This window comes from Xenopus tropicalis, chromosome 3 (assembly GCF_000004195.4).
Source record: "Xenopus tropicalis strain Nigerian chromosome 3, UCB_Xtro_10.0, whole genome shotgun sequence".
NCBI lineage: Eukaryota > Metazoa > Chordata > Amphibia > Anura > Pipidae > Xenopus > Xenopus tropicalis.
Genome location: NC_030679.2, coordinates 125,028,486 through 125,044,033, shown reverse-complemented (window position 1 = coordinate 125,044,033; position 15,548 = coordinate 125,028,486). Strand labels below are relative to the sequence as shown.

At 40.9% G+C, this 15,548-nt stretch overlaps 1 protein-coding gene across 3 annotated transcripts; it reads left to right on the top strand.

Moving 5' to 3' along the window:
- Positions 1 to 1,409: 1,409 nt before the first annotated feature.
- Positions 1,410 to 15,313, top strand: astl (astacin-like metallo-endopeptidase (M12 family)). Of its 3 annotated transcripts, XM_031899276.1 has the most exons (12): positions 1,412 to 1,890; positions 2,828 to 2,920; positions 4,566 to 4,621; positions 4,923 to 5,013; positions 5,843 to 5,960; positions 6,927 to 7,114; positions 7,236 to 7,317; positions 8,721 to 8,869; positions 10,371 to 12,125; positions 12,437 to 12,568; positions 14,871 to 15,010; positions 15,196 to 15,313. In XM_031899276.1, the coding sequence occupies exons 1-12, from the start codon at positions 1,851 to 1,853 to the stop codon at positions 15,268 to 15,270; spliced, it is 2,919 nt and encodes a 972-aa protein (XP_031755136.1). In that variant the 5' UTR covers positions 1,412 to 1,850; the 3' UTR covers positions 15,271 to 15,313. The 3 variants fall into 3 exon arrangements, 2 of the variants coding, with proteins under 2 accessions (XP_031755136.1, XP_031755137.1); XR_004222065.1 differs by lacking the exon at positions 15,196 to 15,313 and having other exon boundaries at positions 1,410 to 1,890; positions 12,457 to 12,568; positions 14,871 to 14,956; XM_031899277.1 differs by lacking the exon at positions 4,566 to 4,621.
- Positions 15,314 to 15,548: the final 235 nt, after the last annotated feature.

The following is a 15,548-nucleotide window of genomic DNA, read 5'->3' as shown; positions in this document are numbered from 1 at the left end:
CAAGGACTCTATAGGCCTCTTTGAAGAATGTTTAATTATGTTTTGGCACCCAAACATATATTTTAGTAAATAATGGTCCCACTGTATGGAAATTGTTAGACAGCACTGTTAAATCAGACTCACCTGCCTGTCTTGTTACTGGGTTCACGTAGCATGGCAGCCAGGCACTACACATACGTATGTATAATGGGGTTTACAAGCCCATGGGAAGATAAACCAGCCAAGTCTCAAACCAACGCCAGATTTATACTTTGTGTGCACTTAGGCCTACTCACATTAGACTTCCAGCCTTCAACCCCCTCACTTCTCAAACCTCAACTTCCCCTGGCCTGGGTACCTATCTTGCCCACCCTCCTACCCCCAATAGAGCTGCACTGGGAGGCCAGGGATTTTGAGATCCCACCCAGTCCTTAGTGCAGAAGCAGCTAGTGGAAGGCATGCTACCCTTAGGATTTTTCCATCCTAGTCTGAGGTGGGGATGCACAAATCTACTATCTTGGGATTTGACTGAACCCTGAATCCTTTGTGAAAGATTTCTCTGAATACCAAACTGAATCCTAAATGCATATGCAAACGAAGGTATAGAAGGTGAAAAAACAACCGTGCACGCTGTGTGCAGTGAAAAATGTTCAACTTCTTTCCTTCATTACAGTATTAACACGTGGATCATTTTTTATGGACAACTGGGAAAAAAACAACCACCCTCCACAAACATAAATGTTGACTATGGGAGGGAACCTAGTGCAGATCTTGGTATTTATTAGGGATGCACCAAATCCACTATTTTTGGATTTGGTCAAACCCCCCCCCCCAAAAAATTTCAACTTCCGTGTTTATGTGACAAAAAGTCACATGATTTGGTTCGGCGCACTCCAAATCCTGCCCGACTCCTGGATTCAGTGCATTCCTAGTATTTATAGGAGCAGTAGGTTATAATGGGCGCTTACTGCTGTTTCTTTGCAATGTGCAAAACGAAATATCCAGAACGCTGTATGAAAGTTGAGCGGTGAACCTGGCCAAGACCTATTGTTCTCGTTGGCCATTTTTCCATGTGTATAAAAGTAATATTTCATTAATCCATCGCTGGGTGCCAGACACCATTGAATCCCGCTGGGAAGGGCTGTATGTGACACCTCCCATTGCTGAGACCAAGAAGCTCCCTGCACCCACTACACTCACAGTATCACTTCCATTCCCACTATAACATATCATCCCTTTAAAATAAGCACCTATAAAACCCAAATACAGCACCCCAGAGGGACTGAGCACCAAATGAGGTGGATAACAGGAGGCAAGCTGAGTCAATTCCTAGTAGTATCACCTGCATTCGACCATTACTCTTAGGACTGCAACATCATCATCATAAGCATATAAAAACCCCACACATTGCATGGCAGAGGGAGTGACCACCAAATCAGGCTGATAACAGGAGGCAGGCTGAGTCAAATCCCAGTTGAACCACAGCTCTAAAGGATTGTCACATCATCCCTTTACAATAAGCACTTATAAAGCCCACAGGCTGCGGGACAGATGGACTGATTACTCTCTTGTTATTATAGTACTTGTTCTCACAAAACTTCTGGTCTTTCTACCATTATGGAGTTTCATATACTTGCAAAGAAAGGTTGATCAGTTTAGAGGTTTATTCTGGTACATTTGGTGCCGACGCTTTTACAATTCACAGGCAGCATAGCTCATAATGAGAGCTGTAGTTCAACAACAGCCAAAGCACTTAATACTGATTATCTGTGGTCAAGCTTTATCCACCCCCTCCGTGCATAATTTGGGCCAGCCAGAGAGTTTATAAGCCAGTGATAGAGTTGTAGATCCGCCTATCATTTAGTTGCATTATGAGGGCTGTTTTGGCAATATGGCTGCTCGGAGCTGCAGGTAAACCAAGCATTCTGGGATGTAATCAGAATTGTGGCTCCTTGGCAAACACTCTGCATAAAATGACAATGTAGTAATATTCATTTAATTAAAATCCTACCCATAGCTACACTTGTGCAAAGCTATTAGAAGGTGTTAAAGCACAAGGGGTGGAAGTCTGCACACACACACCATGTTGCATTTCTAATTCATATACTGCCTGGCTGATTACTAATCTGATCTACAATGGAGACTGGACTCCAGATTAGTAGCCACCCCTGCAGCCTTTGGGTAGGGTATACATGCTTGATTATAGAGCGGGTATGTTCAACTAAAATTACATTTAAATGGATACAACCCATTGGATGCCACTTATTATAATGTAATTATTAGACGGGTCATGCAATCAATAAAAGGCACTAAGTCTGGCCAGGAACAGTAACCCATAGCAACCAATCAGCAGGTAGAATTTACTAGTCACCTGTTTAAAAACACATTATTACTATTACTTGCTGTAGGTTAACTCTTCTGACTCCTTCCAGCTTTCAAATGAGGGACACTGACCCCAGCAGCCAAAAAACTGTTGCTCTGTGAAGCTACAATGTTATTGTTACTTGAAATCTTTTTATTCAACCCCTTTCATAATTATTATATTCCAGATTCTCATTCAAACCACTGCCTGGTTGCTAGGGTAATTTGGAGCCTAGCAACCAGATAGCTGGTAAAATTCCAAACTGAACAAAAAGCTAAATAACTCAAAAATCACGAATAATACAAAATGAAGACAAATTGCAATTTTAATCATAATAACTACATCATACTAAAAGTTAATTTACAGGGGAACTGCCCCTTGGTACCTGCCTGCTATAGAGGAATGTGCAATGCAATGTATACTCATACAGCCTATTTCATTCTCCTCTTGCATTGGATGCTGATAACCTTCCCTGATACCTGCTAGGTGCGCTTGGGTTTCCAGTGCCCAACCCGGCTCCGTCGGCAAGCTCTGAAGGAACAAACGCGAGCAATGCTGGCATCCTGGACATCAATGGGCGTAAGCTTTTCTGTCACTTATTTTATTTGCCTGGGCGGGTGTGGCATTAGGATAAACAAGGTCTGGGTTACAGTAGTTTATCATGCTGTACATGGCTTTCAGTTCTACCTGCAGGACTGTTTTATTTAAGGGGATATCCTATCATGCTGCAGACTGCACTGGTTTCCATGCAGCTAAACTAAATGCTAATAGAGTGTATGTTTTATATATTCTAAGTTGTTCAGCTTTAAAGGGCACATCCACCTTGTTGGTTATATAGCTGACATGTAGGACACTTTGTCACCTCATACTGGAATTGCACCGAGAAAAGATATGATACCATATACTCAAAGGATAAGTAAACCTTCTGAGGGGGATTTTCTAAGCACTTTTGCAATTTATTTTATTTTTTTATTTCAGAGTTAATTAACTGCCAATATATTGCATTTTGTAACAACAGCCCCTCATGCCGGACAAGTCCTGTAACTGTACAGCAGTGATCCCCAACCAGTGGCTCAGAGGGCAACATGTTGCTCCCCAACCCCTTGGATGTTGCTCTCAGTGCCCCCAAACCAGGGAGTTATTTTTGAATTCCTTACTTGGGGGCAAGTTTTGGTTGAATAAAAACAAGATTTACTACCAAATAAAGCCCCCTGTAAGCTGATAGTGTGTATAGAGGCTGCCTCATAGCCAACCTTAAGAAATGATGGGGACCCCTGCTTTGGTCCTCAAAGAGCAAATTCACAAGGAAAACAAAGAACTGCTCTGATGTTCTGCTCAGGAAAGAGATCAAAAGTCTCACGTGGCATTCCCAGCAGGTTGGCAGTTTATAAAAAGTTAAATAGCTGGTTTATCTTGCACTTTTTTTTTTTTAAAAAAAAAGTGTAAATTGCAAAAATGAGAATGTCTTTCCCTAAAAAACACCCTGAGCATTTTGACATTTTTTAAAGGTTCACTTATCCTTTAACCGGCATGATAAGCACAGTATAATTGTGTTACATGTCTAGTAACAATAGGTTATTGAGTTAATATAAATATATAATAGGGACTGATTGTTGGTCACAATATCAGTGACAATGTCCTGGAACTGTCTTTGGAACAATGGGCTATGGAGCGTTCGTGCCCTCTTACCTCAAATATTAAATCCACATGCTGCATGGATACTTACTTATGGCTTAAGGTGGCCATACACGGGCTACACTAGACAGATTCGGCAGCTTATCGGGCCGTGTAGGGGCAGCAACGAGGGGCATGCCCGACTGATATCTGTCCTGAAATCGGGCAGATATCGATTGGGCAGGTTAAAAAATTCAGTCGGATCGGGGGCCGCATCGTTGATGGCTCGTTGATGGCTCGTTGATGCGGTCCCTGAACCGACTGCGCCCATAACCTCAGGGCCAAACGCCCGAATTAGCCTAAGATTCGCTCGCTTGGCGACGTGTATGGCCACCTTTAGGCACACTACACCCAACTTGCAGTTATGAAGTCATATTTTAGCTGGAAAGTGATAAAACTAAAACCTTACAGTGAGTCTGGTTTTCGGTTGCCAGTGCCAGAAAGGATAGCATTTTTGGGTGATGTCCAGAAAATGGCAGAATAGGAAGGGAAATTTTTCAGAAAGGATAAGAAAAAAAAATCCAGTTTAATCAAATAAAATCTTTTCAAGCTCTCATTCAAGGCGGTGCTTCAGGCCTGATGGAAGGGGACATTGTGAAAGAAAAGGTGAGTTTTCAGAAAAGGATTTGGAATGCTGACGGGGGGCATGGGGAAAGCATCTGAGGGGTAAATGTATTTTTAATCTTAGGGATAGATTTTTGCCCCAGGCTTAGGGAGCATCTTCAGGCAGCAGTGAAGAAAAAGTAACTGCAATGCAATTTTGAGCATTTTGATAGGGTCCTCAAGACAACTGCCCCCCCCCTAGTCTTAGGGGCAGGAGTTCTGTCCTATAGAGCTTACAATCTAAGTGGGTAAGTAACTTACAGACACATATAAGAAAGTACTAACGGCTTTCTGTTCCCTACAGAGATCTATCCGCACATTCTCTGCTCGATTTGCAAAGTGGCCTAAGATAAATGGCTCTGTGATTATCCCCTACACTCTGTCTTCTTCCTATGGTGGGTAAGATTTGCTGTTTGTTCTTTCTCCCTGAACTCTGATATTCCACATAGGGGCTAATTCACTAAAAGTAGATAAAACGAGCGCTATTTATAGCATGCATTAAATATTTTACTGTTCTGAAAATGCCCATTTCCCTGCAAACTGGCGGCTGCATCACTCTAGGGCCAACACAGACTTGAATAAATCCCACTGCAAAGTCCATATTGTGTTGCCAAAAGCTCACGAACCTCAATGTTCTTTAAGTACCGCCTGCCCCAAGTAGGGGTTAATCTTCGCACATACTAATGTGATATTTAGCGCTTCATATGTGTTTGTGAATCATGCGTTAGTATTATTTCTATGTGAGAATTACCGCAATGCGAGGTAAATAACGCATTTTTGATTCTTTGTGCATGTGATATGCGTCTTAACGCATGCGCGATGACTTTGATGAATCGGGACTTAATGATCGCGTATGCCATCCCACTGGCGATTTACATTCTAGCTGGTGGGATGGCAAAGTCGCCCGGTCTGTCACAGCCCTAAATAATGAGGATAGGGACAGGCAGAGGACAGAAGAGGGAAACCTACGTGCTCCCCCTTATGTACAGAGTGTTGCCTAACACAGTTATTCAATTTTTGTTTAATGCACGTTGCATATTGCCTTGTAAATAACCCCCAAGGGGATATAATGAGCTGAGCCTCTCAACTTCTTTCCTTTTTGTGTTCAGAAACAAAGCATATTTGTACAAACGAGGCTCCATAAACTTAAATGGTCAAAGAAATGTGTGGCTTTAAATATAATAAATGTGGCATTAAATACGATAGCTGTCTTCCTTGTTGCAGAAAGTTTTGACCGGAATATAATTCTAAAGGCCTTTCGGGACTTGCAAGCATCTACTTGCCTCCGCTTTGTGGAGCGCACTACTGAACGGGATTATATCGCCATAGAGCCAGCTATTGGGTGAGTTGCTATGCTTTACTATTAATAAGGAAGCATCAAACCTTTCGATTCAGTGTTCAGCTGAACCCCCAAATCCTTGGGTATGAATTCGGCAAATATCGTATAGAATCTGAACCCCCGCTTGACAGAAATACCCAGATGCTGGTGTGCATGCAAAAATTGACAATTTTTTTTCAATAAGGTTCAGATATTATTTGGCTAGGCTCTAGGATTCGCCCAAATCTAAATCCTGCTAAAAATGGTTCAGATATGGCTGAATCGCAAACTGAATGCGTACATCACTAAATAGTGGCGTAATGATAGAGGAAGCAGACTCCGCAGTCATAGGGGAACCTGGGAGATGGGGGCCTGCTTCCTATAACAATCTCTAGTCGCTGTGGGCTCTCGGGTTGGAGAGTGGGTGGGAGCAGGGATTTATACGTGGGGGGGCACGTCAGGGCAGGGAGACGCATAAGCGCAGGGAGAGGGGGGACGGGTTGGTTTGGTACTCTGAGTGGGTCCAGGCCCCCATCTTCCAGAATAATAACGGAAATATTAAAAGCTAAATAAATAATTTCTTGTTGCATTAGTCCTTATGAATTTAACACTGACTTCAGTTGCTTTTGTCTCACAGGCAAGTGATCACTGATACAGTAAGTAGGATGTAATGGCTGTTGTACTGGGCATTATATGCTAAGGTAAACAAGACCCTAGCAACTCGATTGCTGCTGAAATTCCAAGCTGGTGAACTTCTAAACAGAAAGCAAAATAACTGAAACCACAAATAATAAACATACCAATTGCAAATTGTGTCAGAATATCAATGTCTACATCTTGCTAAATTTACTAAACGGTGAAAAACCTCTTTAATGGATCTGTGACTACACTGATCTGACAAACAGCCTACTATTGCTTGAAGAATATCTATGGCAAATGCTTGTTCCACCCAAATCTCACCCTAAGTAAATCTGCCTTCTTGTCTTCCAGGTGTTTTTCGAGTGTAGGGCGAGTTGGGGGGATGCAGCTCGTCTCCCTGGCCTTTGAGTGCCTGAGGACAGACAAGGGAAAGGGAATTGCTCTGCATGAATTGATGCACGTCGCTGGGTTTTGGCATGAACATTCCAGAGCTGATCGAGATGATTACATCTGGATAATTTGGGATGAGATTCTAATCGGTATGGGCTGATGTTTTAAAAATTGCAAAACAGATGTAATCTGTCAACCTCGCCGCATTTAATAAGCAAAGCCATCTGAGGTCCGAGCAGCTAAAATTGGCCCTTCTGTTTCTTTTCTCAGGCTATGAGAAAAACTTCTGTAAATATGCGACTACCAACATGTTAGTCAAATATGAGCTGCAGTCCATCCTTCATTACCCCAGGTAAAGTATCACAGGATTTGTGGTGGAGTCAGCCCTCATCTGTAGAGACGTCTCCTACACAACATTTAGGGTGAAGGCACACAGAGCTACTAGTAGCAGCTACTTGTCATGGCTACTAAAACAGACAATGCTGATCATTTACTGATAATTGTCTCTATTTGTGTTTTAGCAGAGGCAATTCTCATTATTGTCTATGGCAGGGGATTTTCTGGGGTTTTGTAGCCATAACAAGTAGCTGCTATTAAGTAGCACCTTGTGTCTTCACCCTGAGGACAACATACTGCCAGGCGCAGCACTCAGAGACTGCACTTTGAATTGCAAATTTGGCTCCAGGAAACCACAATGTAGCAGTTTAGATATATACTATACTGTACATTACAGGTCTCATAGTCACCCTCCAAGGTTGAATGGGAAAGGGAGAGGATAATCAGCCCATAAGACAAACAGAATTGTTTAGGGCTGAACTATGGGTAGGCAACAGAGGCACATACCTAGGGCTCCATTAGGTGGAGAGCATAATCCCACCGGTGGTAGGCTGATGGAGTAGTAGTGAGCACAGGGGGTGGGGGTGTATTGTCAGGCCATCAGGACCAAAGTTTTGCTTTGGGCACTGCTACTACCTGGAGTGACTAAAGGGTCTGGTTGCAGTCAGTGAAGGACTGGGGTGTCCACTCCGACTGTCACCTCAGGGGCCCCCCACCACAGTCACAGTCTGAAGGGGGTCCCTGGAGTGCTGCATTTACTTATCTGCCCCCCCTGCTGACAGTGAGCTGCAGACTTGGGAAGGAAGGGTAGGAGCTCCTGTGCCTGAATGCTCTTTTTTTCTCACTGAAGTCTAAGTCCCGGTAGATCCCCAAGGGGATTGGATGGATGAAGTTTGAACTTCCCCTCCAGCCCATCCAAACCCCATGCAGCTTTATCAAGACTTAACCTTTCCCTCTGTTAGAGGAAAGAACACTTCTAAAGTCTGCAGCTCGGTAATAGCAGGGGGCCACAGCTAATGATATATAGTGCAGCATGGCCGGGCGCCCTTAACACCCAAAAACCCACCAGGCCCGGAACTGTCTCCCCCCCCCCCCCCAAAGGGCTGGGACTCCCCCGCCGGCCCAGTCTAATACTGACTGCACTGGTGAGATTTGGTACCTATATTAGTAATTAGTTATTCAGGTCCAATTACTTTAGGCAGATATAATCTATATGTGGAAGTAGTCCAGTATCTAAAATAAGGCACAGCTTAAGGCAGATCTCCGATTAATCCTAGCTGGTGATTTACCGGCTGTGCTAGTCGAATACAGGCTGGGTGCCAACCCTATTGCAGTTACATTCTTGAGGAACAAGATGAAATTTAGTGGAATTATATATAAATGTGTGTGTGTGTGTGTATATCATTTTTGTTTTTACAGAAGTGCATTCTCCAAGTCTGGGCAGGCCACAATCAATCCAAAGTATCCATATTCTAAGATTGAAATAGGTCAGAGAGAAAAACTCAGTGCTTCTGACATCCTAAGGGTTAACAAACTGTACTCCTGCTCTCAGTACACATCATCAGATGGCAAGTCATTTTTTTTAAATTTATAACCAATTCTTAATACAAATGATCATTAAAATGTCATATTTTAGCATACTGTTTAGCTTGCTGTGAGACATCCCCGAACGCTCTGGCATAAAATGTGACAAACTGGTTGAGGTTCTGCAAGGTAGAGGCCGACTCAAGTCACGTTATTATCCGGAAATAGTCCTATGCACGCAGCCAGCAGGCAACTAACTAAGCTACTCAAGGGTCTGACAAGCATTATTTATCTGATTATATGAGAACTCAAGCTTAAAGGGATACTGCCATGATTTTTATGGTATATTTTTTATTTCTAAATTACACTGTTCACATAGCAAATAATTCACTCTGCCATTTAAAATGTTAAATGTGTAATGTGGGCACTATTTCCATTTTGCACCGGTCTCTACATGCTACAGAGTTAGATAATCCTATGCATGTTGGGCATCAAACTGTTGGAAGACTCCTGGCATTCATATTTAGGGTGTTGGACTGTTAGGGGCTCATGAAACAAAGGCAAACATCTGGCAGTGTGCATACTTTGCATTTTATCAGATTAACCAAGGAAAATTACATTTTTTAGCCTGGTGTTTATTAACGTATGCATTTTAAAAGAAAGCTAGAATATTCCATGCAAAAAGCTTTTTTTATGGTAATGTGCTGTAAAGGAAAACTATACCCCAAACAATGTAGGCCTCTATAAAAATATATTGCATAAACAAGGGGCTTTATCTAAATAAACCATTTTTATAAAAATATATTTTAGAAGTATGTGCCAAAAAATTACCATTTTAAACAATGAGGGCCACCCTCATTAAGTGACCTATCTGTTGGTTAAGTATTCATTCTAGGGGTATAGTTTTCCTTTAATATTGCTTACTAAAAAAAGAGCGGCAACAGACTTTGAAATTGTGTAGTAGTAATTGTGATGTGAATCCTAATAGATCCAGAAGACCAAGAAGTTCTTACATTGGCCATACACATGCAGATTTAAGCTGATTTGAGTTCTTTAGACCTATTCGACATCTTATCTGCCTGTGTATGGGGCCTCCCGGATTGATCTGGCTGAAAATCGGCCAGGTGTTGATCAGGCAGGTTTGATTTTTCCATCAGATTGGGGACCACATCTGCTCAGCTGATGTGGTCCTCGATCTGACAGCGCCTATACCCGCCGTTGTTATTCAATCATTTGGCCTTATTGTGGGCATATTGGGAGAAGATCCACTCATTTGGTGACCTCGCCAAACAGCCGGATCTCAAGGTGTATGGCCCCCTTTAGACATGCCTCTACCGAGACTTTTATTTAAACTCCGCCATAGTCTCTGGCATTACGTATGTACAAAATTGTCCAGTACCTTAACTTTGTTCTTTGAGTTGCAATTCATCAGCCACATTGAATCATCTTTTCTAACCATAACCAACTCTATCTTCCAATGGTCTCTCCCGTGCACTCATTAGTTTAATTAGCTTAATGTCTATAATGCTGATTTTTTTTTTGTAGATGATGATGATGAATTAAATTATTTTCCACCAATTGTTTATTCTTGCAACAAAGAACTCAAGCCTACATCCACTAAATCATATATTGAACATAAGAATGGAGCTTTGCTAATGGAGACCCCAGCACAGATGGCCAATACCAAACAAACATCCGTTTTAAGTCAAACAGCAGCTCCTACTGTGAGTTTTCAGAGAAGTTCAGTGAATGAAGGAACTGCAATAGCCGGGCATAAACATACAACTCTTTTAAGTAGTGTAAATATGACTGGGGATTTTCAAGATAGTGTTTCTACAGGCTTTTACCAAACATCTTCTGAAACCAATTCTTCTCAGTCATTAAATGAGCAATTGCAGGAAACACTACAAAAGTCAACAATGAGGTCTAATGAGGGTTTATTTACATCAGCCCCTACAACACTGCCATCTCATGTGATTAATTTGAGCTCCCTCAATGCTTTTTCCACCCTGGTAAACCTGTCTGTGCTACCCACCACCACCGTCACACCTGAGCCTATTAAAATACCTTCTAACAGTAATTTTTCTCAAATTGTAACCAACATCATGCAAAAAACTCAACCTTCAGTTTCTACTTTGGCATCAAACTCTATATCACCTAACACTGTGGAACTCACTCACAATGCTTTGATACCAACCAAAATCAGTCGCCACCAACACAGAACAGATGAAACCAGTACCGTACCTGAGCAAGTGACTCTTCTCCATGTCAATGAAAGTACTGAACATGGCACACCTACAGAGTCCAACCAAATTCTTACTGAAAATGTTTCTTCCAAGCCAACTCCCTATCCCCCTGAGCACTTAGACTACTCAAACCTGACTAAATCAGAAGGGGAAAATCTCAATTATGTCATAAACAGTTCGGACACCTCTACAACATCTATAAATCTCGTTTCTGAAAGCATATCCTCTCGGGCACCTCTGAAATCTACAATTACTACTGCTGTATCCTCTGTAGAAATACCCAGAATGAAAGAGACAGGCAGTCCTTCATTATCTATGACACTTATGTATAATAAAATGAAGGAAAGTATTTCTGTTGCCACGTACAGTAGTCCAAATGGAATAAGCACCAGTACGTTGTCTCCAAACACTGTGAGAGGAGAACAAAACCGTTCCATGCAAACTGCATTAGGTGATTTATCAGGCAATAGTTCTCCTGGACCATCTCAAGGTGCAGCATATGAGCAGCATAATTATCAGAGGCCAAAATACCATATTTTTGGTAAGAGATCTTTAAACGAGCCTTTACCTACTATAAAATCCATTAGCCCACTGGTTTCTGATATAAAAAGAGAGGCAAAACCCCCAAACTCTCATATACATCACAATAAATTCAATACCAGAAGACATGGTGGCACTCAACAGCACAGAGCAAAACTGCAGCTTATGTACAGTGTCAAAAATCCAATGGCCACATTCTTAAATGGTGTGGAGGGGTTCAGCCTCTCAAGGAATCCTTGGATGTCTGTTGGGCAAAGCACAGTAAATTCACATCTTGCTTCAGTAGAAGATGCAGAAGATGCTCAATCAAGAAAGTTGTTACCAAGCTTGTCTCCGCTCCATAACAGACACTTGACTTCAAGAACCAAAATAAGCCGACAACAACAGGCCTGTAAGTCTGACCATGAATTTTGTGGATGGAAGCAAAGAAAGGACAATAAACTCATCTGGAATCTCATTTGGGGGGGTACAGATCATCTTCATGGAGGCCGTACTAGTAAAGACAAACGTAAAGGTAGGCTGCAATTTATCGCCAAGATTTTCCCTTGGAGGGAAAATATACCCTTTTTATAATGATGCATGAATTAAATATACAATAGAATATACTGATGCATTATTATGCCAAAAGAACAATATTTATTGTTCTATTTGTATGAGCATTATTGCTAATGAAATAGTGATTTTCATAAATAATAATGGAAGACTTGCTGTATTTTATGAAGCAATAACTTTTAAACAAAGCCTCTCACACATGGGGGAACCATTGTATTCCATCTATATTTGGTAAGTATATTGTCACTTTAAATTTAATTTACAATCCAACAGGATTACTTTTATCTCTCAAGAATTTCTCCATGGAACCTACCCAAGGGCAAAAGGCTTTGCTTGTTAGCCCTGTGTTACACCGTCCCAACTGCGTGTCCTTCTGGTACAGACTCTTGCCAAACAGTACGGTAGGTGAGTATCATAGTTAATGGCCCCTCCCATAACTGTTATTCAGTGCAACATTTGTTCTTCGGATTATGATCATCCATAATGCACATTACAATTTTTTTTAGCAAAAGGTTTTTAGGAAATGTAGATTTTCCATAGTGTCAGTCATTTCCTGCTATCTTCCCCACAATGGTATAATATGCAGAGTTGCCTCTAACATCATGTAGTTTTCCCAGGTTCTCTTTACAGTGGAACAAAGACATATTTTGTAAGAAGAGAAAATATAATTAAGCTTTATAATAAAGTACTAAACCAGAAATAAAGTTTCTAAAACATTGCTGTGTGGCTTGATTAAAGGAATAAACTTCAATAAAAATTATATATTTCAATAAAAAGCTAGCGAAATCTGTTCTTTGTAAAATTCCCTAATGGCAATCTACTGCTTTCTCACTGTTCCAGTGTGCTTTGGGCACAGACTTGCTATATTTGACATTCAATCTAACTTGCAATATGTGACACCCTTCCTGACTAATTTAAAGGAGAACTAAAGTCTCAAGCAGTGGTTGTAATAACTTGGTGCTCCGGTTAGCAAACTGCACCTTCTCAGGGTATTTCTGCAGAAGTTCTTTGGTGTTCCCTTTCTTCCTCTTCTCTCTTCTTTGTGCTGGGCGCAGGCATGGGCACTGGAATGAAAAAGCCAGATTTTAGTTCTCAACTTCGGCTTTCACTCTACTGCGCATGAATTTGCCTAGTCTTGAACTAAAAGATGGAAGAATCCAAAGATGGTGACAGGGATCTTCTGCTGAAATGCCCAGAGCCGGTGCAGTTTTGTAGCAAACAGGAGCACTGGCCCAGGGTATCAGGTAAGCAATTGCTGGGGGGTGCCTAACCCCCCAGTGACTTAAACTTTAGTTGTCTGTTAAATCTATTTTATTATCAGTAAATTCAACAGTAACTATACTGACCAATGTTTCTAATGACCTGTCTGCCAAATCCAAAGGACTATTCTCCATATGAATCCTCTTGATTTATCTGCTGCTTTTGACATCAGCTCTTTTGTTGTGCAGGGTACAGTGCTTTACAGGCTTATGGAAACATCTATCTAACCACTTATGTCTCTTTCCTGGATGAAACCTACTTATTACTTGAACTTTCTGTTCTCTCAAGGCTTTGTCCTGGTACCCCTATCACTAAACTTTCTCTTTGTAAACTCATCCAACTCTTTTGGCTTCCAGTACCAGCTTTGTGCTGTTAAATCTGCCTCTCTGGTTCTGGTCTCACCTCTTGTGTCAGATAGTAAGTGCCCAACTTCCTCTGTTTGATATATCCAAACCTTTTCTGCTTCACTAGACTCTGTAAATCTGTAGTTATTTACCTTCCTTTTCTGCTTTTTTTCTTGCCTTCATGTGGGTGTCACTAATCCTGGCAGACAAAAAAACCTTTGCTCTGTGAAGCTACAATTTCATTGTTGTTACTTTTTATTTTTCCTGGCCATCCCCTGGCAGCATAACATTTGGTAGAGGACAAACCCAAATGTTATGCTGCCAGGGAGGATGGCCAGGAAAAGAAAATCTCGGTAAGTGTGAATTAATTTTATCTTATCTTATCTTCCTGTTCAGTCCTTTTCCTATTCATATTCCATTCTCCCATTCAAATCACAGCCTGGTTGCTAAGGCAAATAAGACCCTAGCAACCAGATAGCTGCTGAAATACTAAACTGGAGAGTTGCCAAACAAAAAGCTAAATAACTGAAAAAAAAACCTAAAAATTGAAATCAATTGCAAATTGTATTAGAATATCAATATCTATATCATACTAAAAGTTAAAGTAAAGGTGAACCGCCCCTTTAAAGTGCCTGAATATTGTTCCCCACCAGAGGGAAATTGCTAACCAGGTACCACATTAGTCAACCCTAGGTTTTATAACTGCATGAACAACCAGACTATGGCTCCTACTGGTGGCATATACTGTCACATCAGCCTGGAATTCACTCTCTATACTAAGACAGAATTTTATTTGGTTGGTACAGAGTGAATTAACCTATAAAAGATATTATTATATATTATATTATATATTTATTAATATATTTTAATATATATTTATACAGTAAAAACAAATTTTAGGGGATTTAATGTACAAAACGTCAGAAAGTTTGCACTAGCAACCAATGAGATGTTTGCTTTCATACACGCGGCCAGTAGATGCTAACTGATTGGGTTATTAGTCATAATACAAACATTGGCACTTTTATTACATTATTAAGTCTAACCCTGATTTATTGGAGAAATCTAATATAGGTAATATAATTACGCTTTCATTCTCATAGGAACTCTGAACGTGTATAGCCGACCAACAAACATGTTAGGAACGCAGACTCTCCTGTGGACAAATCAAGGGCAGGAAAATCTGGGATGGACTAAGGCACAAATAACGTTTAAAAAGCAACATCAGCATAATAACTTGCAGGTATCAAGTCCAATAAAGTGCAAGCTAACCGTATTTCATTATTCAGTTTAGTGGATTATTGGGTGATAATATATAATTGTATCAATAATGGACATTCTGTTATAACTAAACAGTACGTGCCAGCAATGGATCTAGGAATATGCGTTATGGAATGCAAATTCTAATATCCTTTGTTTTAATTTCAGATAATCATAAAAGGAGTCACGGGACCAGAAAGTGATATACGTATTAAGAATCTGTATGTTGGCCAGTGTGGATGATAAAATTCACCCCATTTACTGCTCCAATAAACCTTTTAATTAATGTGTTGCTTCTTTTTTTGGAAAGAATGCCATTCTGACTAATGATCAGTAGAGGGCGCTGCTGCTGCAAAGTACCTGTACTGTCCTTGGTGCTGAATCTTTCAGGTTAAATGATATGGAACTGGGCATTTACATGGGTAGACTCTATTTTATTTAAAGTATTATTGTAGGGGATTAATACTGCGCCTGGGGAAACCACTTATCCCAGTGCTGTCAGAGCACTCCATGGGATATAA